This window comes from Choloepus didactylus, chromosome 15, assembly GCF_015220235.1.
Source record: "Choloepus didactylus isolate mChoDid1 chromosome 15, mChoDid1.pri, whole genome shotgun sequence".
NCBI classification, from domain to species: domain Eukaryota; kingdom Metazoa; phylum Chordata; class Mammalia; order Pilosa; family Megalonychidae; genus Choloepus; species Choloepus didactylus.
In genome coordinates this window covers 46,255,884-46,279,620 of record NC_051321.1, presented here as the reverse complement: position 1 = coordinate 46,279,620, position 23,737 = coordinate 46,255,884, and the positions used below count along the sequence as shown (strand labels likewise).

Below are 23,737 nucleotides of genomic sequence, written 5' to 3'. Positions count from 1 at the left end.
TCTTCCCTCCACCTCACTCAGTCCTGTGCAGCTTGGAAGTTGCTCAGAGGCAGCAGCCTGGATCCCTCCACCTCACACTGAGGACACGGACTATAGAGGCATTCAGAGCAGCATGAGTGCCTCTCTAGGCACAGGAAGTCAAGTCCACAGAGACCCAGAGGTGAACACAAGCTGCTGAGGACTGCTGCACACAAAAGGACCCTTGGTGGGGAGAATAGGAAGGAGACCACAATGGAAAGACTGGTGAGAAGTGTTGTGCCCTCACTCAATCCAGTTTCTTTTGGTTGGCCCACCTAAATGCAAAACAGACTTTTCTAAAGTGACCTACTTTTCTGGATTAACTCCATCTAGCTCCCCAGGGCAGGATAGCCTAACAGGGAAGAAACCAGAGGCAGAAAGGCCTGAGAGAGGGGGGTGGGGGTGGTGGGGGTAGAGGACCTGAGCGGGGGAGAGAGAGAGAGAGAAGGGGGATAAAACTGAACTGCTGTTAAGACAGGAGGGGCCCAGAGCTGAAAAGTGTAAGGAAAACGGGGCACTGAGTGAGGGAGAGAATTTAAACAAATCATAGGAGCTGGGGATAAAATTCTACACAAAAACAAACAGAACAGATTAAAATTCCTGGGGAAGGAAGAGAGGAAAGGAAGATTTCTCCTGGAGGTGAAACAATTACATAAAAATTGCAGTCTTAAAAATTGTAGCACATATCTGGGACAAGAATCAGATGAAGAAGAGCTGAGAAAATCTAATCAGTTAAACACAGGCTACTTTAAAGGTCTAGAATAAGTTGGACCAAGCATCGAAGAAGATACTAACACAAAGTCAGTCAACAATAAAACTAGATAAGAGGGAGACACTGACTTTCAGAGTTAACTCATAAAGATAATCAGATGCCTAAACATCAGAAGAAAAAAAAATTACATGCCATACTAAGAAACAGGAAGATATGGCTCAGTCAAGGGAACAGATGATAATTTTAGTGGAGATAGAGTTTGAAACAAGTAACTAAATCAGTTCAAATCTCCTAAATCAACTCAAAGAGATGAAGGAATATATACATAAAGAGATAAAGGATATTAAGATCACAGTGTGTAAGAACAAAGAAGAATGTGAAAGTATAAACAGAAACTTAACAGAACTTATTAGAATGAAAGGCACATTAGAAGAGATTAAAAATATACCTGCAGATTTGAGAATGCAGAAAAAAGAAACGGCAAACTAGAAGACAGGACAATTGAAATCATATAGCCAGAAGAACAGATAGAGAAAAGAATAGAAAAAAATTGAGCAGAGTCTCAAGAGAGTTAAGTGACAGCACACAAACATATGCATCATGGGTGCCCCAGAAGGAGAACAGAAAGGAAGAGGGGCAGAAAGAAAATTTGAAGAAATATTGGCTGAAAGTTTCCCAACTCTTATGAAAGATATAAATATATATGTCCAAGAAGTGCAACATACTCCAAACAGAATAAATTCTAATAGACCTATTCCAAGACACATACTAATCAGAATGTTAAATGCCAAAGATAAAGAGAGAATTCTGAAAGCAGCAAGACAAAAACAATTCGTCACATACAAGGGATCCTCAATAAGATTAAGTTCCAATTTCTCATCAGAAACCATGCAGGCAAGAAGGCAGTGGTATGATATATTTAAGGTCCTGAAAGAGAAAAACTGCCAGCCAAAAGTTCTCCATCCAGCAAAACTGTCCTTCAGAAATGAGGGAGAGTTTAATATATTCACAGATAAACAGAAACTGAGTCTGTTAACAAAAGACCTGCCTTACAAGAATTACTAAAGGGAGTTCTGCAAGTTGAAAGGAAAAGACAGGAGAGAGTAGCTTAGAGTAGTGTGAAGAAATGAAGATTATCAGTAAGGGTAACTAAAAGGGTAAATGCAAAACCCAGTGGTACTGTATACTCAATATACACCTCTACTCTTTAATTCATATGAGGCAGAATATAATTAAATAAGAAAAAAGCATATTTCATGATAATAGATATGAATGGAATATTGGAATATTACTCAGCTATAAAAAGGAATGCTTGTGACAACATGAATGAACCTTGGGGACATTATGCTGAGTGAAATACGCCAGACACAAAAGGACAAAAATTGTATGATCTCACAGACATGAACTAATTAGAATAAGCAAACTCATAGAGTTAGAATCTAGAATATAGGTTACCAGTGGATAGATTGGGATAAGAGAATGGGGAGTTGATGCTTAGTTTGTAGAATTTCTATTTAGGTTGCTTGCAAGGGTTAGACATTGATAGTGGTGATGGTAGCACATTATTGTGAATGCAGTTAACAGCACTGAATTATATAGGTGAATGTGGTTAAAGGGGGAAACTTCGGGTCTTATATGTTACCAGAATACAAATTATATGATACAACATAGGACTGTATAACACAGTGAACCTTATTGTAGATGATGAAATATTGTTAATAGTACAAGTCTAAGAATGTTCTTTCATGAATTATAACAAATGTGTGACAGTAATATATGGTGTTAATAATAGGGTAGTACATGGGGGAAAATACAGCTAATGTAAACTATGAACAATAGTTAATACTACTATTTTAATAATCTGTCATCGATTGCAACAAAGGTAACTACTGTTAAAAATAATAGTACAATTATAAAAAAGTGCTATCATCAATTGTAACAAATGTTCTGTGGTGGTGTGATATATGGGAATCCTTTATTTTATTCATGTTTGTTCTGTAAACCCACAATCTCTCTAATAAAAAATTTAAAGAGAGAGAGAGACAGACACTATGGAGGGAGACAGGTTCAGCCAACCCTTAGCCATTCCAGGCACCCCAGCTGAGGCAGTAGACATAGACTGACGCCATCTCACATCCTCCAGCCCAAGTCGCCACCACAGGCGGCACCACAGGAAGCAGGGACAAGGTGTCATCATTGAGTCCTGTCCATATTGCAGAATGGTGAGCAAGTAAGTGGTTCTTGTTGTTTTAAGCTGTGTTTTGGGAACAGATTGTTATGCAGAATAGATAACAGAAACTGGTGTCTGAAAGTTGGGTATTGCCATAACAAAAATCTAAAAGACAGCATTGGCTATAGGACTGGACAGTAAGCAGAAGTTGGAAAGGTGATTAGGGAACTTTTTTTTTTTTAATTTAATTTACCTTTTAAACAATTTATTTTGAAACTATTTTAGACTTGCAGAAAAGTTGCAAAAATGGTACAGAATTCATGTATACTCTTCATCCAGCTGCCCTAATATTAACAACTTATACAGCTATATAGCAATTATCAAAACTGGGAAATTAAAATTACGTGAAATTCACCAACTTTTCTACTGGTGTTCTTTTTCTGTTTGAGGATCTAATCCAAGATACCACATTTGCATTTAGTTGATACGTCTCCTTAGTCTGTAAGAAGATTCTTAGAGTCTGGAAGAACAGTGAGGAAATTGCTATTGGAGGCTGAAGAAATGGTTTATTTAGTGGCAGAATGTTCGACAATATTTGTGTGCAGTAAAACATGAAAGACAGAAAATGTGCCTAATGAACTTGTAGAACTGGCTGAGAATTTCAGGAACAATGTTCAGAATGTCATTTGGCTTCTTTTAGTGATGGGAGATGGTGGTATCATAAGAGAGAGATAAATTACAAAAGGAATTATTCTGTTTTCAAGCAGAAGTTAGAGGAAATATATAGAGTCTAAGACAATCTCTTTAGTCAGCAAAAGATTCTCAAAATAAGAAATAGCTACAGGGCCTGCCTATAAAGTGTGGCCTCATGGTAAAGATGAAATCAAGGCCCTGTGTTAGGACTTCTAAAAAATTCAAGATATTGCCTCATAGACTTTCTCAACTAGACAAAAGTCTTCTAATAATCTTATGGGCTGTCCCAAGTAGCTGCCTGACAAGATCAAAGTAGAGAAAGGTTTGTTTTGAAAAAATTATGATTGTTGCTCTGTGGGCAAGGAATGAACCCCAATAAGAGTCATAGAAAACCCACAAAAATTTAAAGAGAATTGTATTGATAAAAGTACCTTCAACTTGGACTAAAGAAGAGAGATGGTTCAAGATGAATAAAAGGCCTCTGGACCCTAACTTTCTATAGGCAGGAAACAGGCTGAGAGAACAATTCAATTGTAAATGGCAGGCAGTTTCTTTTGGAAAAGAAAATCGACTCAGACGGCATGGCATCCTCCAACTCAGAGGATGGAGCCAAGAGCCATCCAATACAATGAATTAGGAAACTACTCCCTGGGAGCAGAACTAAGTCCTAGTTGAGAAATATACCCTCAGAGTAGAGTGACAATGCCTGGCTGGATTTCAGCATCTCTATGAATGAGTAACTGCTCTGTGCCTTCCATTCTTCCCCTCTTTGAGCAGGAATGTCTACTGCAGTTATCTTATCCCTGTTTTGCTCAGCATTGTAATGCTGAGTATGTAACTTGTGTTTTTAGGTCTCTGATCTCCAAAATGAAGTGCAGCATCTGCAATGCCTCATCCACATCTGGACCTAATATTATTAGATGCTGGACCTTAGAGCCATACAGAATGATAGTTTGTTGGTGTGTGTGTGTGAGAGAGTGTGTTTTATGTGTGTGTGTATGTGTGTGTACATGTGTAAATTGTTGTGGCCTGAGAGCAGATTATGGTAGAACATAATCCAAATATGACTTCCAACAATTCCTGCCATCCCAGTATATGCATGCCACTTCTTAAATCTTTCCCTTCCCCTTGAATCTGGGCTGGCCTCATGACTTCGTTTAACCAAGTAAAGCCAAACCCAGGCTTTAAGAGGCCTGTGGCTTCTGCTTCCAATCTTTTGGGAACCAGTCACTGTGTAAAGAAGCTTTAGCTAGACCACTGAAAGATGAGTGACTGCAAGAAGAGAGGGAGGCCCTCAGCCATTCCAGCTGCCCAAGCTGAGATGCCAGCCCCAGTCCAACTCTCAGCTGAATGCAATGACATCATGGGGAGCAGAAGACTTCCCCAACTGCAGAATTGTGAGTAAATAAATGATGGTGGTTATTGTTTTAAGCCACTAAGTTTTAAGGTGATTTGTCATGCAACAGTAGATAATTGCAACAGTTACCAGATATCGGGGTATTTTCTATTACTTAACCGTAGTCCATAGGCAGTGAAGAGGTTGCAACAGTATCAGCCAAAGAAGTCAAGTTTTCAAAGCAGACTAAATTGCCCTATCTGCCTTCGACACTGCTTTGTTCACTTGAACTTAGCACAACTTAGTCTTGGCATATAAAGACTCTCAAATATTTGTAGATTGAATCATTAAATGAATAAGATAAGATCCCCTACCATCAAGAGGACAGACAAAAAGAAAGTTTTTTTCCCATGCATTTCCTCTTTCAAAAAGGTGTTCTTTGTTGTTAGAAAAAGTGATGCCTCAGATGCTGCAAGGATGTTCCGAAATAAAAGAAAAATAAGAGTAAGGCAGTACCTGGTAGATGCCCTAATACTTGCTGGTATATCAGATTTTTTTTTTTTTTTTTTTTTTTCTGTTATTGGAAGACATAAAAAACAAAATGTGTTCCATACCTTTAAAGTTTCGAATTAGGGTTAGTGTTGGGGGACCAAAATAGTATCTCTAATAGACAATGTTAGCTTGGAGACTAAAACTGTCAAAGCTGTCTTGTTATGGCAGGTCTCTCCTATCACTTCCGGGTTCAAGCCATAATTTCTGAATGCCACATGGACACACTGAATGCCTGGTCTGCTCTGGGCTTCCCTGTTTCTCTGAGAGTGATGATTTCATACACCACACCTTTCTGCTGAGATGTGAAAGGAGACACTGTACCATCTGAAATAGCTCCAGGGGAGATTTAGGACATGAAAAGCTAAGAGGCAATGATGGAAAATTCTCTTTTAGGATATAGTTACTTATATAACCCATGGCAGTGCCTCCTGAGGAAATATCTTGGGCAAAATATTTAAAAGAGTAGCAATATTTGTTATTAGGATGAATGAAATAAGGGAAAAGACTTTGGACCATTGGAAGAATGGGGCTATTTAAATTCAAACCTTATAATTATTACTTTTTTCTATTCTGTATTATTTAGAAAACAGTGGCTAAAAGGATAAAAATAGAGAAGATTACTTAAAAATTAAAGCCATTGATTTAGATCTCTATTTGAAAGGTCAGTGTGTGGGAGATGAGAAAGGCACTGTAGCTATCAGACTCGTTCACACAAAAGACATTTTAGCAGCAGGACCTATAAAGAGCACATCAGCTATTTATATCACACACATCAAGTGGCTTGTCATTTTCATTTATCAAAGAAAAGAAAGGAATTTTCTTTGGACCTTCTTAGGGTATATTAACAATGCAGTTTTGGAATCAGCTCTTAAGAACTATAATTAAAGCTGGTTTATCATGTTCACTAATTATTCTGTATAGTCAGTCTCCCTGAAGATTTATATAATTCCTCCTTTGTTACAAGCTTGCTTCTCCCCAGGGTGTTCTGAATCCAGACAGGTAAGGAATTGAAGTGCTTAGAAACCAGTGTATTGTATTATCTGTACAGCTAAGCAGATATCTGTAATTGAACTTAAAAAAAAATTTATTTTTTAACCCTCTGAACATTAGTCAGGGAACAGTTATTTGGAGGTTTCAGCTCTACCATCTGGGTAAGGAGATCCCTTGGGTAGAAGGAAAAATTGAAAAAGGATACATCAGTATTTCCTTCAAAAAAAATACTTAACAGTGGGAGGGGAAGGAGGTTTTTACTTAGCAACTCCTAATAACTACTTGATGCGCTGTCAGGCTGGCCAAACATCTGCCAATATCAGTGATTCTTTCATTCACCACTAGAGAGGAGTAGAGGGACTTGATATTCAGAGAAGCAGCGAATTTCCTGTTTTCTTCCTTAGGCAGGATGGAAATGCTTGCAGGCTAGTCTCATGTTCCAAAATTTTAGTGCTGCTGATGTATACACCCTCTGCTCCAGCATAGCTCTGTGCCATGGGAATTGAAGAGGATCTTCTCTCTTCATGCCTAACACCAAGAGGGATGGGAATGAGCCCATTTTCTTCCAAGAAAGCAGATTTTAGTTTCTCAGATGCTGGGACACCAGTCTTCACATAGGGTAGGCTCCAGGGGAGGGGTGCAGCAGAGCAATGCTAATAACAGGGACTCTGGGGACAAGATCAGCGACCTGAGAAACAAACACGGTACATCTTACCCCTCCCCATTCTACTTCCCTTCATTTAGTGTCATCGTTAGTTTCCGTTTCCCCCAAGCAGTAGTTGATACACAATTGGCCACAGCTCAGGTTCTTATTATGCAATTTAGCGGAACACCCTGGAATCAGAGACTCCTTAGCTTTGGTTATTTGTAAAATAAAGAAATCTTTAGCTCACACTAGGGTGTGTGGACAGGATTTGCATCTTTAGAAACCTAATGGAGGCCTTTCTCTGATTCTTCCCCATGTTGCTCTCCACCTTCTCCAAACAAGAACCATGCAAAAAACCAGCCTCCAATATATCCTCATTAGAGCTTTCCTATGTTGCTAATTCCTAGGGAGCTATTTTAAAAGGCTGTTTTATACAAATGCTGTTTTATGGAACTTCAGAGGTCGATGAGAATACTGTAAATACTCCTGGTTAAATTAGTAGTCCCAGAGTTAGGTAATGGCCTGTGGCTTCTAAGCTGGGTCCCTTGGGGTTTCTAGTCTTCAGGGGCTGCCTGCAATTATGATGAGCACATATACAATCCTCTTTTTCACACACCGCGTAAATCCTCTTTAGACCTTCCTAGGCACCTACTTAAAATTATTTCAACAGACATGCAAATTGATTCCCATTCTCCTTAATTTCGAAAATGATTCAGTGCCTCAGCCTGGTCCCACATTTGGAATTCTCAAGTCAGATACTTTTGGACTCAAACTGTCGCCTTGAGTTCCACTTCCCAGGGGAAAGAATAAAAAGGAAGACATCCCTACATTGCCATTGATTGATGCCTATTCTCTCCATGCAGAAGGCAGATCATTTGTTTTGTAGCTGATTGATAGAAGGGGTGGGTCTGGGGGTTGGAAATGTGCCCCAGTTCTGAGCATTTCTGAACTAACTCTCATAAAGGGATAGGTCTATCAATCGGGGCTGCAAACAGACTTGGCAGGTTTGTTCTGGGCTGACCGCCATAGACTACGACCAGATAAGTCACTTGCCTGAGTCTACAGTAGGTGGGGCGCGCTCAGCAGCTCCAAGGTAGTGACTGGAAATTTTGTTTTAACATCGGCGGACCAAGCAGTGAGCTGCTGCAAGAGCTACCCTTTTGGCCGGCGCGCCCACAGCCAGACCGGTTCGCCCTAAGGGCTGGAGTAACCGGCGAAGGGAATGCTCCAGACCCCCAGGACCCGGCCCTTTTCCCCATGTATATGAATGTACAGCGTGAGCCATCCAGAGCAAGGAGCCTCAGATCTTCGCTCTGCCGGTAGCAGGCGAGGGGTGGGGCCGGCTGGTAACTCTCGCCCGAGGGTCTACAGGATTCGGTGGCGAAGGCCACCCCGGAGGAGGAGCGGGGGGCACGTGCTTAGAAGTGGGTGCTTCTGTAACCAGCTCCCCCAGGCGCCAGCCCCGACAGCGTTCCGGCAGGAGGCTCCTCTGAGAATGTTTTCCCGCCGCCACCGCCAGCCAGGAGGGTCTGGGGTCTTCCTGCCTGCACGAGGCCGCAGCACCCCGGCGGAAGGCTGCGAAGCACTTACCTCAGGAGCTATCATAGGGGAATGAGAATTTGGAAAGTTCCCCAACTAGGAACACACGTGACCTCCTCCTGAAAGTAGTTCCGACTGTGGCCCTTGTATCCATCCTCCCCCTTTTGAACGCTCCTAGGTCTCCTCGGCCCCGCCCACTGACAGGGGCTGCAGCTTCCTACCGTCCTGTATTTCTCATCCCAGCCACACAACCTGGGCCTTGAGCGTGCACAGCTCCGCTGCGGGAACGCAGAACCAGGTCCTAGGCCAATCCACACTGCCGGGTTTTTGCTACGACCCTAAAGAGGCGGGGCGACATAGACTCAAAAGGCCAGAGCTTGGGTACATCGCGGTGAACCAACCTGTAACCCCGAAGGGAAGCATTCTCCTCTCTGCTGGGGCCAGTGGAGGGCCTGCGGGGTGCATCCTATCCATGGGGATCCTCTTTCTGTCCACCTTCTTTGCTACCTGGAAATTCAGGGGGTGGGGTGATGGGCTCATACTGAGCTCCGCTAGGAGCTTGCATTTTTTGGGCAAATGAGCCGAGTTGCAGGGGAAGCGGGAGGTGGGGCGGTAAAAGCGAGACGGATGAAGAGATACACACTGAAAACACAATAGGGGGTTGTTCTTTGTGCTAAGACTGGCACCTTGGGGGACACGGAGTGGGGGGAAGGGGAGAGGTGTAGGGGTGGGATCTTCAGGCAAAGGCTGCTGCAGTCAAATCCTGGCGAACGATTGTGACCCGATAACGAGGCAAAAGGAGAGTGAGAAAGAAGGCAGTACCATGGAAATCTGGGGGCGGAAGCAGGGGGAGGGGTGTCCTCGTTGCAGGGACAGTCCCTGCGTTTTCCTACACACTGACCCGCGTGGTCACCTGGCCCTTCCACCTGTACCCAGGTAACCTCAGACTGACACTGCTCAGCGAACCCCCGTCAGCTTTCATCTCCTGTCTCCCCCGCAACGGCCTACCCTGCCTTCTGCTGGGTTTCTGGGCAGAAACCGAGCCTTTGCTCCTTTCCCCCGCCCAGCGTTGCAGCAGGAGCGGCGGCATGAGCAGCTACAGGCGGGAGCCGCGGTACAAGCCCAAGCAGGTCCCCGGGAGTCACACTGGGCATGCTCAATAGCGCCTACAGGCTAGGGGCTCTGCGCTCGCACCGGGAGCCACCGCTCGGTCCACTCCACCGCCTCTGCCCTGCACTGCCCTCCCCCGGCGCAAACTCGTCTTCCTCCTGCAGACTCCCGGCCTCCCCAGGCGCTCAGGCTCTCAGCGCGGCGGCGGCGGAGGGGGCGGGCACGCCGGCGGGCGGTGATGTGGCGGGACTCTTTGTGCACTGCGGTAGGATACACGTTGGGGAGCCGAGACGCGGCTGCGCTCAGTTCTCTCCTCTCGGAAGCTGCAGCCATGATGGAAGTTTGAGAGTTGAGCCGCTGTGAGGCGAGGCCGGGCTCAGGCGAGGGAGATGAGAGACGGCGGCGGCCGCGGCCCAGAGCCCGTCTCAGCGCCTGTGAGCAGCTGTGGGGGCAGCGCCCTCGGAGAGCCGGCCGGCCGGCGGTGGCGGGAGCGGCGACGTTTCTCGCCTCTTCTTCGTCGCCTTTTCTAACTGTGCAGCCTCTTCCTCGGTTTCTCCTGAAGGGGAAGGTGGAAGCCGTGGGCTCGGGAGGGAGCCGGCTGAGGCGCGGCGGCGGCACCTCCCGCTCCTGGAGCGGGGGGGAGAAGCGGCGGCGGCGGCCGCGGCGGCTGCGGCGGCTGCAGCTCCCGGGAGGGGGTCGGAGTCGCCTGTCACCATTTCCAGGGCTGGAAACGTCGGAGAGTTGGTCTCTCCCCTACTACTGCCTCCAACACGGCGGCGGCGGCGGCGGCACATCCAGGGACCCGGGCCGGTTTTAAACCTTCCCTCCGCCGCCGCCGCACCCCCCCTGGCCCGGGCTCCGGAGGCCGCCGGAGGAGGCAGCCGTTCCGAGGATTATTTGTCTTCTCCCCATTCCGCTGCCGCCGCTGCCAGGCCTCTGTCTTCTGAGGAGAAGCAGGCCCAGTCGCTGCAACCATCCAGCAGCCGCCGCAGCAGCCATTACCCGGCTGCGGTCCAGAGCCAAGCGGCAGCAGAGCGAGGGGCATCAGCTACCGCCAAGTCCAGAGCTATTTCCATCCTGCAGAAGAAGCCCCGCCACCAGCAGCTTCTGCCATCTCTCTCTTCCTTTTTCTTCAGCCACAGGCTCCCAGACATGACAGCCATCATCAAAGAGATCGTTAGCAGAAACAAAAGGAGATATCAAGAGGATGGATTCGACTTAGACTTGACCTGTATCCATTTCTGCGGCTGCTGCTATTTTGCCTTTCTGTCACTCTCGTAACGTGGGAGTAGACGGATGCGAATAATTTCCATAGCTTGAGTGGCTATAACATTTAACCCTCGTTTCTAGATCATGTATTTTGTGTCTCTTGAATGTACTCAACGTAGGGTGTGTTCGGCTAGACGGAACTCTTGCCTGGTTGCAAGTGTCAAGATACCGATTGGTTTCTTAGCCATTCTCTGTGTTCTCTTTTAGGGGTTATTGTCCGTTGATAGAGAATACAGAACACTTAGTGGATTAGATTAGATTAGGGTGTATTAATTGGAAAACTTTACTAAGGCTCAACTTGACTCGTTAATCCGGTTTACTAAATGAACAAAAACGTAGACACTTGGAGTTGAGAATATTTCGATTAAATCTTGGCTTAGGCCGTAGATCAAGGATATAGATCAGATTCAAATGAAAATTAGTGTTGCACGTATGCATATTGCATCAGAATCTGCACTGATTGTTTTTAGTTTCCTGGGTTGCATTGATAGATTCTTATAAAATGTGAGTTGTGGGCTGATTTGCATAACTTTAGAAGCAGAATCATTTTCTGCATATATGGTGCTCATTTGAGGGCAAAGGTAGGTTTGTATGTTTAAACTGAGTTAATTACAACTTTGAACTGCATTTAGAAGTTTGTAGTTTGAAATCAATACTGCCATACTATACCTTATAAGGCGTCCTTAATAGATCTTTGTTGAATTTGCCTTTTTCTTTCCTGATGGGGTGATGTAGGATAGGGTGTGAGATTTGCAATTCAGTAGCATTTTATGTTCAGGTCATATGTAATAGAATGGAGATTGAGTGGTTTTTGATCCCAGATGATAATGTCACGTAGGTTCAAGGGTATTGTGTGCATAGCACATGGTGATTGTAGAGATTAAACTTCAGTTCTCACTTGAAACTTAAGCATTATTGTGATGCAAGAATTGCTACTCACTTTGTTTAGGTTTCAGATTCTCTGACTTGTATGGGTATCCGTTAATTTTACTCTGACTTGTGTAGAATGTCAAGTATTACACAACCATCTAATATCCAGTAACTCTGGGGAGAGTATAAAATTGTAGGTAAATGTTAAATTTTTTTTTCACACACTGCACTAAATTTACTGAGTCAGCTTGTTGAATAAGACAGAAACCAAGAATTTTAACCGTGTATAGTTTTGGTTGTCTAAAAGTTAGGCCTTTGTACTTCAAAAGATAGTGGTTATCAAAAGGCAATAACCTTTGCAGTTTTGGGTAAAACAAACTGGTTTTGATCAAGGATGGGGATAGAGTCCTACTTTTTTTTTTTTTTTTTTTTTTGCAGAAGGCAAAGTATTACTTTTTCCACAGAAATTGAGAATAGGCCTATGTGTAAAGTTTGTGAAAGCAGAATTAAGTATTGGCCTGGGGTGGCATTTTAGCTCTATCAGGGCTTCTATTATAAACACCAAAAATTTGGTGATGTACATTGTAGCAGTGGACAATATATAGTTAAAATTATGTAATTGCTTAAGTGTTAATAGACTATTCTTAATAAAAATTATTTCTTAGTAAGCATTTTGTTTAAAGGTAGAGTGATACTAAGGTGTCTATATGGCCTAAAAATGGTGGGGAAAATTTTTTTGTTGTTGAAGAAAGTTTTATTTATCTGAAGAGGTTTATTCCTTTGCATTATATGTAAGCTTCACATTAATGTGCATAGCTAATTTTGCCCAAATTTTTATTTTGAAATGAAGATAAATCTTAGCAAGGAAGTAGCTTTATAACATACAATCTAGTATAGTTTTCTGTTAAGTTAAAAATAATTTGTAAAAAAGATTATTTGGAAATTTTAGAGGGTATATTAATTGGAAAACTTTACTAAGGCTGAACTTGATTTGCCTGACCAAAGGATAATTAATTATGGAACAGCGCTTCTGATTTCTGACTTACTTAAAGAACAGTCTGCTATTTGTGTGAACTAATAATAATCACCTACATATATAGGAAGAATTTGTTATATATGTATTTAACTTTAAAGAAAAAAACCTCCCCATTCAACAGAATTTTTTAAATGCACTGGTAGCGTCTTAGATTTCTTTCAGGATTCAGGGTACGTTTATGGTACTTTTACTTTAAAAGATTTTACAGTTACTCTCCCAGGTCCTTACATGTGAACAGTGAGGTGATTGGCAATTTCTCCTTTGATTTCAGAGTATGTGGACCTCTGCACATGAAATTTATGTGACTTAAAACTCTCTCTAAAATGTACTTTTAGTTATGGTATGCATAGAAAGCAGTATCAAATATTGCCTCAAATGACTAATAACACTTAATTTCTAGAGTTGTGGTTTTATTGAGCCAAATGTTGATAATGAAAAGAGTCACTAAGGAAAAAGTCAAGTGAAGGGCTTGCTTTTTTGACAGTTGCACTCCCAATAATTTTGTTATTCCAGAGAACTTTGGTTGGGGAGTGGTATGGGGTGGGAGTTAAAATGGCTATTGAAGACTGTTTCTATCAGGTTGTAGTATCAGTTTCAGCAGTCAGCCTGTTAAAAGTTTGATTCCTTTATGAAGATAGTGATTGGAGTATTTTTATCTGATAAAGATAGAAATGAAGTGATTTCTCATAATCAGAGGAAAATTGAGGACCATAATTCAGTTTTTAAATATTTGTGCAAAATTGAATTATTCTAAAAAAATTTGTTGATTTATTCTTAATGTTATTCTGGGAAATACTATTGAATGTAGGACTATGACAAATGTAGTGTCTTGAGATTACATGAAAATTTAGGCTTCTGTATTTTTGTTCATTAGGTTTGTGTTTAATAAAATACTAACAGGGAATGTTTGTAATTCCTATTGAAGTTATCTATGTTTTGAAGTTTTTTTCTTCTAAGATAGGTTTTTATTGAAATTACAATGTTGTGAGGTGTTTTAAAAAAATTCTGAATAGTTAATATTTTATATTGTTTAGTATCTGTTAAAGTTGTATTTGTTTCTTGACAGTTTGACTAGGTCACCTAATTGCTATATGATAATTTACAAACTTTATTCTCATACAGCTTATTCAAGAGTAATGTGAATCTGAAGGGAGTAATTTATAGTTTATAAGACTGTTAATATAAGGAAAAGGGAATTTTATTGCTGTCCATTATAAATGTTTGTGCAATAGTACAGTCACCAATGTAGGTTTAAAGTGCTTATAAAATACTTAACAAATGCTGAAAGATTAAAGATAATAAAATATGGTGAGAAGTAATCGCCTTGTTTTAAACTTAGTTTTAGAAAGATATTAAGAGAAAGATGCATTTGTGTGGATTAACTATTAGAATTTTATTTTAACGACATGGGAAGGGTAGCTGGTGATATTTTAATTTTTGTATGGAACAATTTATCATTCCCATAATCTCTTATTGTGGTGAAATTCCTTTCTTTTTGTAAGTAGAGAAGTCTTCAATTCTCATTTTCAGATATTCTCATTTTGAAATTTGCCCCATTTGCTTTTTGTTCATTTGTTGATAGCTTAATACTTTAAAAAAATTTTTAAGCCACAGATGGCTTTTAATGGAGAATATTAATTTTGGAGAAATCAATTCACAATTTCAACAATAATTCATTTTCAGTAAACATATTCTATTTTTTAAATTTTTATTTCAACTTTTCTAGTAAGGCAAAATGTAGGAAATAATTTTTTATTGATATTGTATGTGAAATTAGAGTTTGTAAAGAGAAATTTGAAAGTACATATGCATATTGATAGTTTTACACCTACTTGAAATGTTAGACCTCTGCCATACTATAAAGATACAGCTTTCAGAAGATATGTTACTCATGATAGTATAAGAAATTAATTTGGTACTTTTTTTTCCCCCCTGTAGAAACCATTGGGTTAAAAAATAGTTCTGAAGTTTTATTGCCTAGAACTCACTTTTACTCACTTTTTTTCTCTCTCTCTGTTAGACAGACTTGATTTACACTAATTTCAGCATTGGAGAATTCATTTTGTGGCCCTTAAATCATTAAGAAAAGGTGATAGGATTTCTTCTAAGGATAGTGACTTACGACTTTTGAGTTAACTTGTGAGATTGGGGTCAGTTACATTTTCAGTATATATTCAATTCTGTTTACAATTGTTTTTTATCTGATAGCTTTGAAATTAATGCAGTTGCTATCAGAGATATCAATAATGTTGAGGTTAGACTAAATAACCTAAATTGATAAGGATTTGTCCAGAAAGCTAATATCCTTAATTCTCTTATATAGGTCATGTTACTGCCACGTGCATTCTTTGCTAAGTGGCAAAAAAAAGTTCTGATCTGTGAATAATGCTTCCCTTTTTAAGTATTGAATATATGCATTCACTAATGTGAAATACTTTTAATTTGTAGGAAGGGTGAAATTAGTATGTTGGATTTGACTATTCAGTTTTCCCCTGATTTTTTGAATTTTTTTTTATTCATTGCAGAAAGGATATTAGCAATTTGAATCTTTTAAAATAATTTGCACTAAAATGAAAAAGGGCTGTTGGCAAATATTATGTAAGAGGAATAAACATAATTTTGGCAAATATTATGTAAGAGGAATAAACATAATTTAGGGAGTGAATTAATTTTGGATGGGAAATTTTAATTTAGTTCAGCATAGTCCAAGCAGACTGTCTTCATTTCCAACAGTTCACATTAATAGATAAGTGGACATCTTTGGGATATTAGGTGTTCACTTATTGGCAGTGTTGAGAATATTGACAGTTGGATATTGGTGGCTGTACCTGCCAGCAAAAGAATATTCTTGACTTGTACATAATGTGGAAAAGAAAGCTGTTTAAGTATTATATTTTGAGTGGTTACACACATAATTATGATCAGTAGTTATCACTTCAAACATGGACAGTGAATCTAATTTATAAGTGTTCGAATCCTTTATATCTACATATGTAAATAAATATAAAGTTAGCAAACTACATTATGATTTTTAAAAAATGCACTCTTATCTCTTTAGAGAATACCTTTGATAACTGTTTTATAATTTTGAAATATGATGAAATATATTCTAAATTATGTTGAATATTGAGTATCGGTTTTACCTATACCTTAAAGGTATATACTTTGTTTCATTTCAGATTTTAGAGACGCATTGTGGGTTCTGGAGGCAGACTTCCTGGGTTGAAATTCTGGGTCTACCACTTAGTAACTGGATGACTTTGAGTACGTTACTTTTTTCTTAGCCTATTTTATCTGTAATATGGGGATAATAGTGGCACCTACCATATAAATATTATCTTGAAGAATAAATGAGATAATATAAGTAAAGCACTTAGCATAGTACCTAGCACAGTGTAAATACTTAAATGGTAGCTGCTGCTGTTAAAAAATTACAGTTTCAAATTATCCATATGTGAGAAATTATTTATATTGTCATTTATGGGAAGAGCAGTGATTATAACTGAATTTCCTCACTTTTGGATATGTTACAATTTTAATTAGTTGAAGTTATGAGTGTTTTAAAAAAATAGGCTCATTCCTGTAGGGCCTCAGTGTAACATGTCTGTGATTTTGCTGTTTCTTCACAAATAGAATGTAAACCTCTGTTCATTTATACTGTTGACCAATGAAAAGTTAATCATGCTAATCAAAACATATTTGCTTTAAAATACCAAGATAAGATGAAAACGTATTATGGCATAATAAAGTAGGAATTTTAAAATAAAAATTTGTTGTAATATTAAATTTTACTTAATACTTGAAAGTGGAGCGACTTAAATATCATTTATTTTTATTCACAAAGAGTAATCTGCTTCAAATGAAATAAAACTTTTAATGTAGGATATGAGAGTTATGTAAACTTTTATCAATTAAGATATGTTTCTTAGGATTGAAAAACATAATTCCCTGTAAGTTCAGCCTTTCAGGGGAGTCATGCAACTTTGAATATCAAGTTAGACTTATTGCAATAAAATTTAGACTTAATATAACCTGGCAATGCATTAATATTATATATATATAAATATATATATGTATGTGTGTGTGTGTGTGTGTGTGTGTGTGTATGAACTTAAATTTGGTGTTAAACCTCTATTATTGAGTCTCCTTTTCACATTTGAATAAAATTCTCAATATAACTTTAGACCCTAGAAATGGAAAGAAAGAGCTAAAGGATCTTTTTCTTCATATGTTTTTATCAGGTTTGGAGAGGGGTACTATAAGCTTGAGACCTGCCCAGTGAAAGCCATTGAATGAGCATAGGGATCATTTTTCCCCCTTTGGTTGTAGTGGTCTCCTAACTGTATCACTGTACCGTCAATGGTAAAACACTTAATTTCCAGTGAGCTTTTTGCCTGTTTGTTTTGCATAGCAGAATGAATGGCACCCTGTCAAATTCTATATATGACCAGCTGATGCTGTGATTTTTATGTATTTTGTTAGGTTTTGGGTAAACTACCTGTATTTTTGGTCCAAATTTAGGTTGAGAATTGAACTGTGCATTTTGACATCTTCTTGACCACGTTGAGTTGTCTGAAGCTTGCGCTCTCTTTTTTAAAACTCTAAATGCACCTAATGTTTTGCTTTTTATCACTACTCAGATTCAGTATTATTACAGCCCTTCAAAATAACTTTGACTTTTATTTCCTTTGATTTTTGTAGATTTTCAGATTAAAGCACAAGATTCTCTCTCCTTTAGTAGTAATTTGCATTCTCCTAATTTTATAATGTTTTAATATTTTTGATCTTTTGTAGAGGATGTAATTAAGATATTATGAAATGCCTTGTGATTTGAATCAGATATTCTTTAAATCAGATATATTCACAAAAGGATTTTTAAATATAGCATACATACATGTTCAAAATTGCAAACTACACTCTTGGCTTTGAAATATATTCAGGTTTTTTTTTCTTCCATTTAAAATTCTCTTTCTTGAATTAGTGTAACTCTTCTTTTTGAGTCCTCTAGTGACTCTGAACTGATTAGAGATTAGATAGAATTGGAACTTGTTTCTACTTTCAAAATGAAGTTTTGGGAACATTATTAACCCTGATTTTAGGTATTTATTTTTTAAAGTGTATTTGTGTATTACTTTACTTAGTCTGTCAGAGATAAAATGGAATGCATGGGTTTTTCTGTTATTGTTTTTGTTTTTCCCTCCATAACAGGAAAACTGCTTTGCTAGCTTAATTTGGCTGTGTTGTAAAATTCACTCAACATCTTGACATAATTATTTATGAAAGATATAAGGACTTGAGTTGAATGGGTTTTTTTCTTTTTAATTAATGTAATAGATTTAGCTAGCATATACTCTGACAGTAGCTTATATTTGTTTATTATTTTTTGATTAACAAAGAGCATTCTTAATCATTAGCTCATTTGATTTTGCAAAGAAGAAAAGAAGTAGCCTTATGAGGTAAACAGGACAAGTATTACTATCCTAATTTTTTGCAGCTTAGGAATTGATTCCTCAGTTTGTTGAAGGATAGTGGAATTTGAACCCAAAGTATGATGCAAGGTTGTTTTGTTTTGTTTTGGAAACTGATGCAGTGTTTTTTCCTATTACGTTGTATCAAGTGGTTCTCAGACTTTAGAGGGCCTCAGAATAAGTTGGAGGGCTTGTTAAACCACATATTGCCTGCCTCATCTCCAGAGTTTCTGATTTAGTAGATCTGGGTTGGGGCTTGAGAATTTTTATTTCTGACAAGTTCCCAGGTGATGCTGGCGCTGCTGGTCTGGGACCACACTTGGAGAACCACTGTATTATATTATCTCCCCCCAAGGAAATCCTTAATGTTATTCTCCTTTTGTTAATAGCATTTAAACATACTTTATCTAATTTGATTTGCATACCCTAAATTGCTCGGCATGGTAAATATTACCCTGAATTTATAGGTGAGGCATTGAATTTAGAAAGACAGCATGGGTGGAATGGAAGGAACATAGATTTGGAAGTCAGCTAGTACTAGCTTAAACACCTGCTTAGCCACTTATCAGCTATGTAATAAGAACACACACTACTTAACGTTAGTGAACCTCAGCTTCCACATCTCAAACGTAGGGGTAAAAATCCTTAATTTGTATGGTGGTATTGGTTATCAACCAGGGGTGATGCTCTCCTTCCCCTGGTAATTTGGGAATGTCTGGAGACATTTTTGGTGGTTATGACTGTGGTGACCTGGGGATGGGGAGAGTGGCCACTATTCATACCTCATGGGTGGATGCCAGGGGTGCTGCTAAATACCTGGAAATGCACAGGACACCCCCACCCCAACAAAGAATTTTCTGGCCCAAAATGCCAATACTGCTGAGGTTGAGAAACCCTGGTTTAGAAGTGTAACATGTCTGGTACATAATAAGTAAGTATAGTATTTGATAAAAGTCAGTACTTTTGCCCTTAGATTGTGGTATTTAAGAAGGTCAAATTGCTAATAAATGATGGAAGTAGACCTAGAATCTAGGTTTTCTGACTGCTGCTAGGTATTCTTTGTAATAAGAATTTTGTCTGCAAAAGGTATCCCTAGTAGCAAAAAAGGTTTATTTGTAGAAGGCTCATGTTATTTGGCTGATTGTGAAAGTGTTGCTTTGAACTTCTGTTAGAAAAGGCTGAAGATGTTGTCATTACATTTGTAAGTATAATACACTGTATGTAGTATTTAGAAGGATGTTATATGGAATTGCTCTAACAGGGTGGATGTGGTATTTTAAAGCAATTTTTTTTTCATCTTTACATTGCCATTGGTTTTAAAAGTAATCTTTAGCTTATTTCCTTCTAATACTATATGTAGCTGTTGAGCTTTTGAGTTACTTTGCTCCCAGTATGTTTTTGTTGTTGTTGTTCAGTGCATTCTTTAACATTATACTTATTTATTCTAAAGCTACTTTTGTTATAGTCTGGTATGGTGAAGTTAAAAGTACCAATGTAAAATGGCAAATTTCTGACAAGTTATAAAAACTTCTTAAATCTTTTCAGATAAAGAAACTAAGGCTGGCTCTTAAGAGCTCTCTGATGGCATGTTACATTCTTTTCTAGGCCTTAAATTTGCTGTGTCAGCCTGTTAAATTAAAACCGTTTATCTAAATTAAAAGCTTACATTAATGTGAAGGTCTTAGGGAAAAAAAATGGGATGGAGATTTAGATTAGTGCAGCGACAGGAAGGTGCTTTGGTGGGTTCTGAATTATTTTTATTTTTATTTTTTTTAGGGCAGACAAATATAATTGTGAAAGTGTTCCAGGAATAGATTGTTTGCTATGGTTTTTTTTTCCTGTTTGCTTGGTTTTACAATTTACCTTGCTTCTCACTTTGCACATGCAGAATTTTTAAAAGCCTTATTTTAAAAATTCTTATGACATTTAAAATTTGGCTATTACATTTCCTTTTGAAATTACAGAAGATACTCAGAGATACTGATAAATACTTTAAAACCAGGGCTGCTATTCAAATGATACTTCAAATTTATATAAGAAAAACAACAACAAAAAAAGTCATTCATTGTTGTGATTTAATTGAATAGGGCTTATGGTGATTTTGGTATATGAATAAACTCCTTTTGCTTACTGTATTTAAGAAATTTTATTTTATGAACACATGAATTAGGAAAAAAGAATTAGAAAAAAATCACCCATTTTCCTACTTCTCTAACAACTTCAAGTTTCCGTATTAACTTCCAGTTTTGTTTATTTGCATATATTTTAAAATCTAGTTGATCATAGTGAACTTAAACATGTGTTCCTTTTTTTAACACAGTTATTTTCCATAGCATTTCATAATTGCCTTGATTGTTCTAAATGGTGAAATCATCAGTAATATTTACTATTTCCCTGTAGTTACACGTTAAGCTTGTTTCTAGTTTTTGGTTAATATTTTTGCTGCCATTTTCTGATTTTTCTGATAGTAGATTGAAGATGACCAAGATATTAGAAAATATTTTCATGATTTTATTCACAGCATTATAATCTGTTACACAAAATAGCTGAAGGTTGGAGTCTTGATGCTTCCCCCCCACTAATTTATTTATGGGAAAGCTATTGTATGTTTTAAAATTTAAGCATATTTTATCTATTTAAATTAGATAAAATAACATGTATTTAAAGACTTGATCCATCAATTTCCTTTTTTTACCGTAGTAATGTTATATTAAATTGAAACTTAAGGTCATGTAGAAATAATTTGAATAAATTAATTTTACACGTAATTTTTATACTAAAATGGTTGCAACTCTGTTGCTTTCCTTTCTTTATTCAGAAACGGTATTGGTTGTCATGTTATTGTTCCCTGGAGCATATTTTGAATGATATGGTTTGTATTTACATAGTTGCCCTAGGTAATTGATGATATTAATTGATGAAAGTTTGCTGTGCATTTGCTTTTATAATCAATACTAGTTTTTGTTGTAAAAAATTCCATTTGTTAATTTCAGATTTTATTTTTAAATGTCAGATACTAAAAGAGGAATAATCTAAACCTTATTAAATGACAATTATCAATGATGTATAGTTATTTATTAGTTTATATAATTAGAAAAAAATGTTGAGGTAGAAACAAGCTCTCCTCTTTTTAAACAAACTTACTTGTTTAGAATAGCATTTTTTCCAAATGAAATGAAATTGTTTCAGTTCTCAAACTTAAGGAAATTTTGATTTAGGTGTGGTATATACTTTCTTGAGTGCTAATGAAAACTTTTTGAAGGCAAAAATTGTTTGTTTGTGAGTGTCTGTGTTTTTTGAAAATGCAAGAAGCAATCTAATATCTGAAAGGTTTTCCTGAAGTTGTAGGAAACTTTATAAGATAAATAACTTAGTACATGTATAGTATGATCCAGTTTTACATATCTAGGTTCTATCCAGGGTGGTCAAGATTATGTGTAATGATGTAAAATATACTAAGGTGCTGGTTATTAAGAATATTTGGGTTCTTCTTTAATACTGGAAAGATCATGCAGATTGTGATTATTGTGTAGTATCCAAGAACTAAAGCCTGCCATCTGTTACTCAAATGTAGGAAAAAGTTAAGTGATATAAGTGGTTTTGACACCTTTGGTTTGGATATTAATTATGACTTTTAAGACTAATATCAAATTTTAAGTTGTGCAAAAATGAAACTTTCTAGTTATGCTGGATTTATATTTTTTCTACTAAAATACAAAGATATTATTAAAAATAGCCTGGCTTTTAGTCATTTTGTTTTAGTAGATTGGATATTTAAGTGGAACCATCATTTTAACTAGAGATTATTAAATTATGTAAGATTTTGACATTTTCAAAATAGTTTTTCTAAGAAGTTGAGATATATAGGAATTCCTTTTATAGAACTTAATCAGGGAACTGATTTAATATGAATTCCTTAAAAATTTAAATGTATTTTAGGTTCTCTACTTTCTTTTCCTGCATCTTGATTGTTTCTTCTCTGTATTCTAGTAAATAGGCTTCCTTATTTGAAATTTTGCTGTTGTATTTTGAGCCACTACGGAAGTTGTTTCTGTAACTTACTTTATTTTCACCCCAAGAAATTGTTTTTACCGAATTGCATTGAAGTCTTTAAAATTGTATGTTGTGCTTAATTAATAAGATATGATTCATTTTAATCCAGAGTGTTTTATTTATTATGTTGAAATTTTTTTCTTGAGATCTTTTATGTCATAGCAAATGGTTAATATGATCAGAAATAATATTTAAGGTTAGATATAATTTTGAATTTACATTCTCAAATGCAACTTTGTGTCTGGTGCCTCAATTTTTTTGCAAAAGAAACTTCTTGCCAAATTATAAATTAATGTCTGTGAGGAATGTAGATTGTTTTACTAGTGTGAATTTATAGAATTTTTTTCAGGACTAATTGTGGGCCCTGAAAAGAGTGATGCTCTTTTTGATTGACAGATAATGTGATACATAATGTATCTCTTACTAAGTGAAGCACATATGTAGGTGAGATTTTTATCAAAATTCTTAAAGTTTAAAGTTATTATCCATTCTGTTTACTTAACAGTATTTAAAGGGTGTGAGATGTTAAAAGCTACCTCCCATTGCCTTTATTCCTATCCCTTCCCTCTAATTGTTGGTATTTTTGTGTATTAAGTTTTTTTTTTAATAGTTAATATACAGGTTGAAATAGTCCACTGTCTTTAACAGTTTTTTTACATTTCAGTTAACTGTTTTCCAAGTTTTTCAGTACATCCTTTGAATATGAAGATTCTGCAGCTAATCAGGATCAGTAATTGCACTTCTCTTTGTAATTGTGATTCATTGTGATTAGATTCACACAGTTGGATTCATACTAAAATGGTATCCCTTCAGTAAGCAGCATTTATTGGTAGCTGACTAAAATAAACCAAGCAATGTAGGCTTATTCTTGTATTTGTTAGTATGTTTTAAAGCTGTATATTTTGCATTTTCAAGTACAAATTTTTCACTAGTAATTTAGTAGTAATTTCAGATTTACTACTTTTTGCTAATTATTCGCTACTCAAGCAATTATACAATTGATATAACGATTAAAAATATCTTCAGTGGGAATAAGAATCTTATTTTATAATATAGAACAAGGCAGTTATAATAAAATTAGTAATATGATTCCTACCAATATGATTCTTACCATTATAAATAATGAATACCAATGTGGGCATTCATATTTTAGAATCCACATATATTTCTAGTTCATATTATTTTCTCAAAGTATGGAGTAAAGAGACTTGATTTTATTATATTAAAGCTAAATATAAAATGAAGCAGTCTGGCATACTCTTATTTGGAACTTTT

At 37.4% G+C, this 23,737-nt stretch overlaps 1 protein-coding gene across 1 annotated transcript in view; it reads left to right on the top strand.

Annotated features, from left to right (window-relative positions):
- Positions 1 to 9,808: 9,808 nt before the first annotated feature.
- Positions 9,809 to 23,737, top strand: part of PTEN (phosphatase and tensin homolog) — an 86,680-nt gene continuing 72,751 nt past the window's right edge. The window contains exons 1-2 of the mRNA XM_037803898.1: positions 9,809 to 10,031; positions 10,206 to 10,997. Coding sequence (XP_037659826.1) covers positions 9,809 to 10,031; positions 10,206 to 10,997 — 1,015 coding nt within the window. The remainder of the gene's footprint in view (positions 10,032 to 10,205; positions 10,998 to 23,737) is intronic.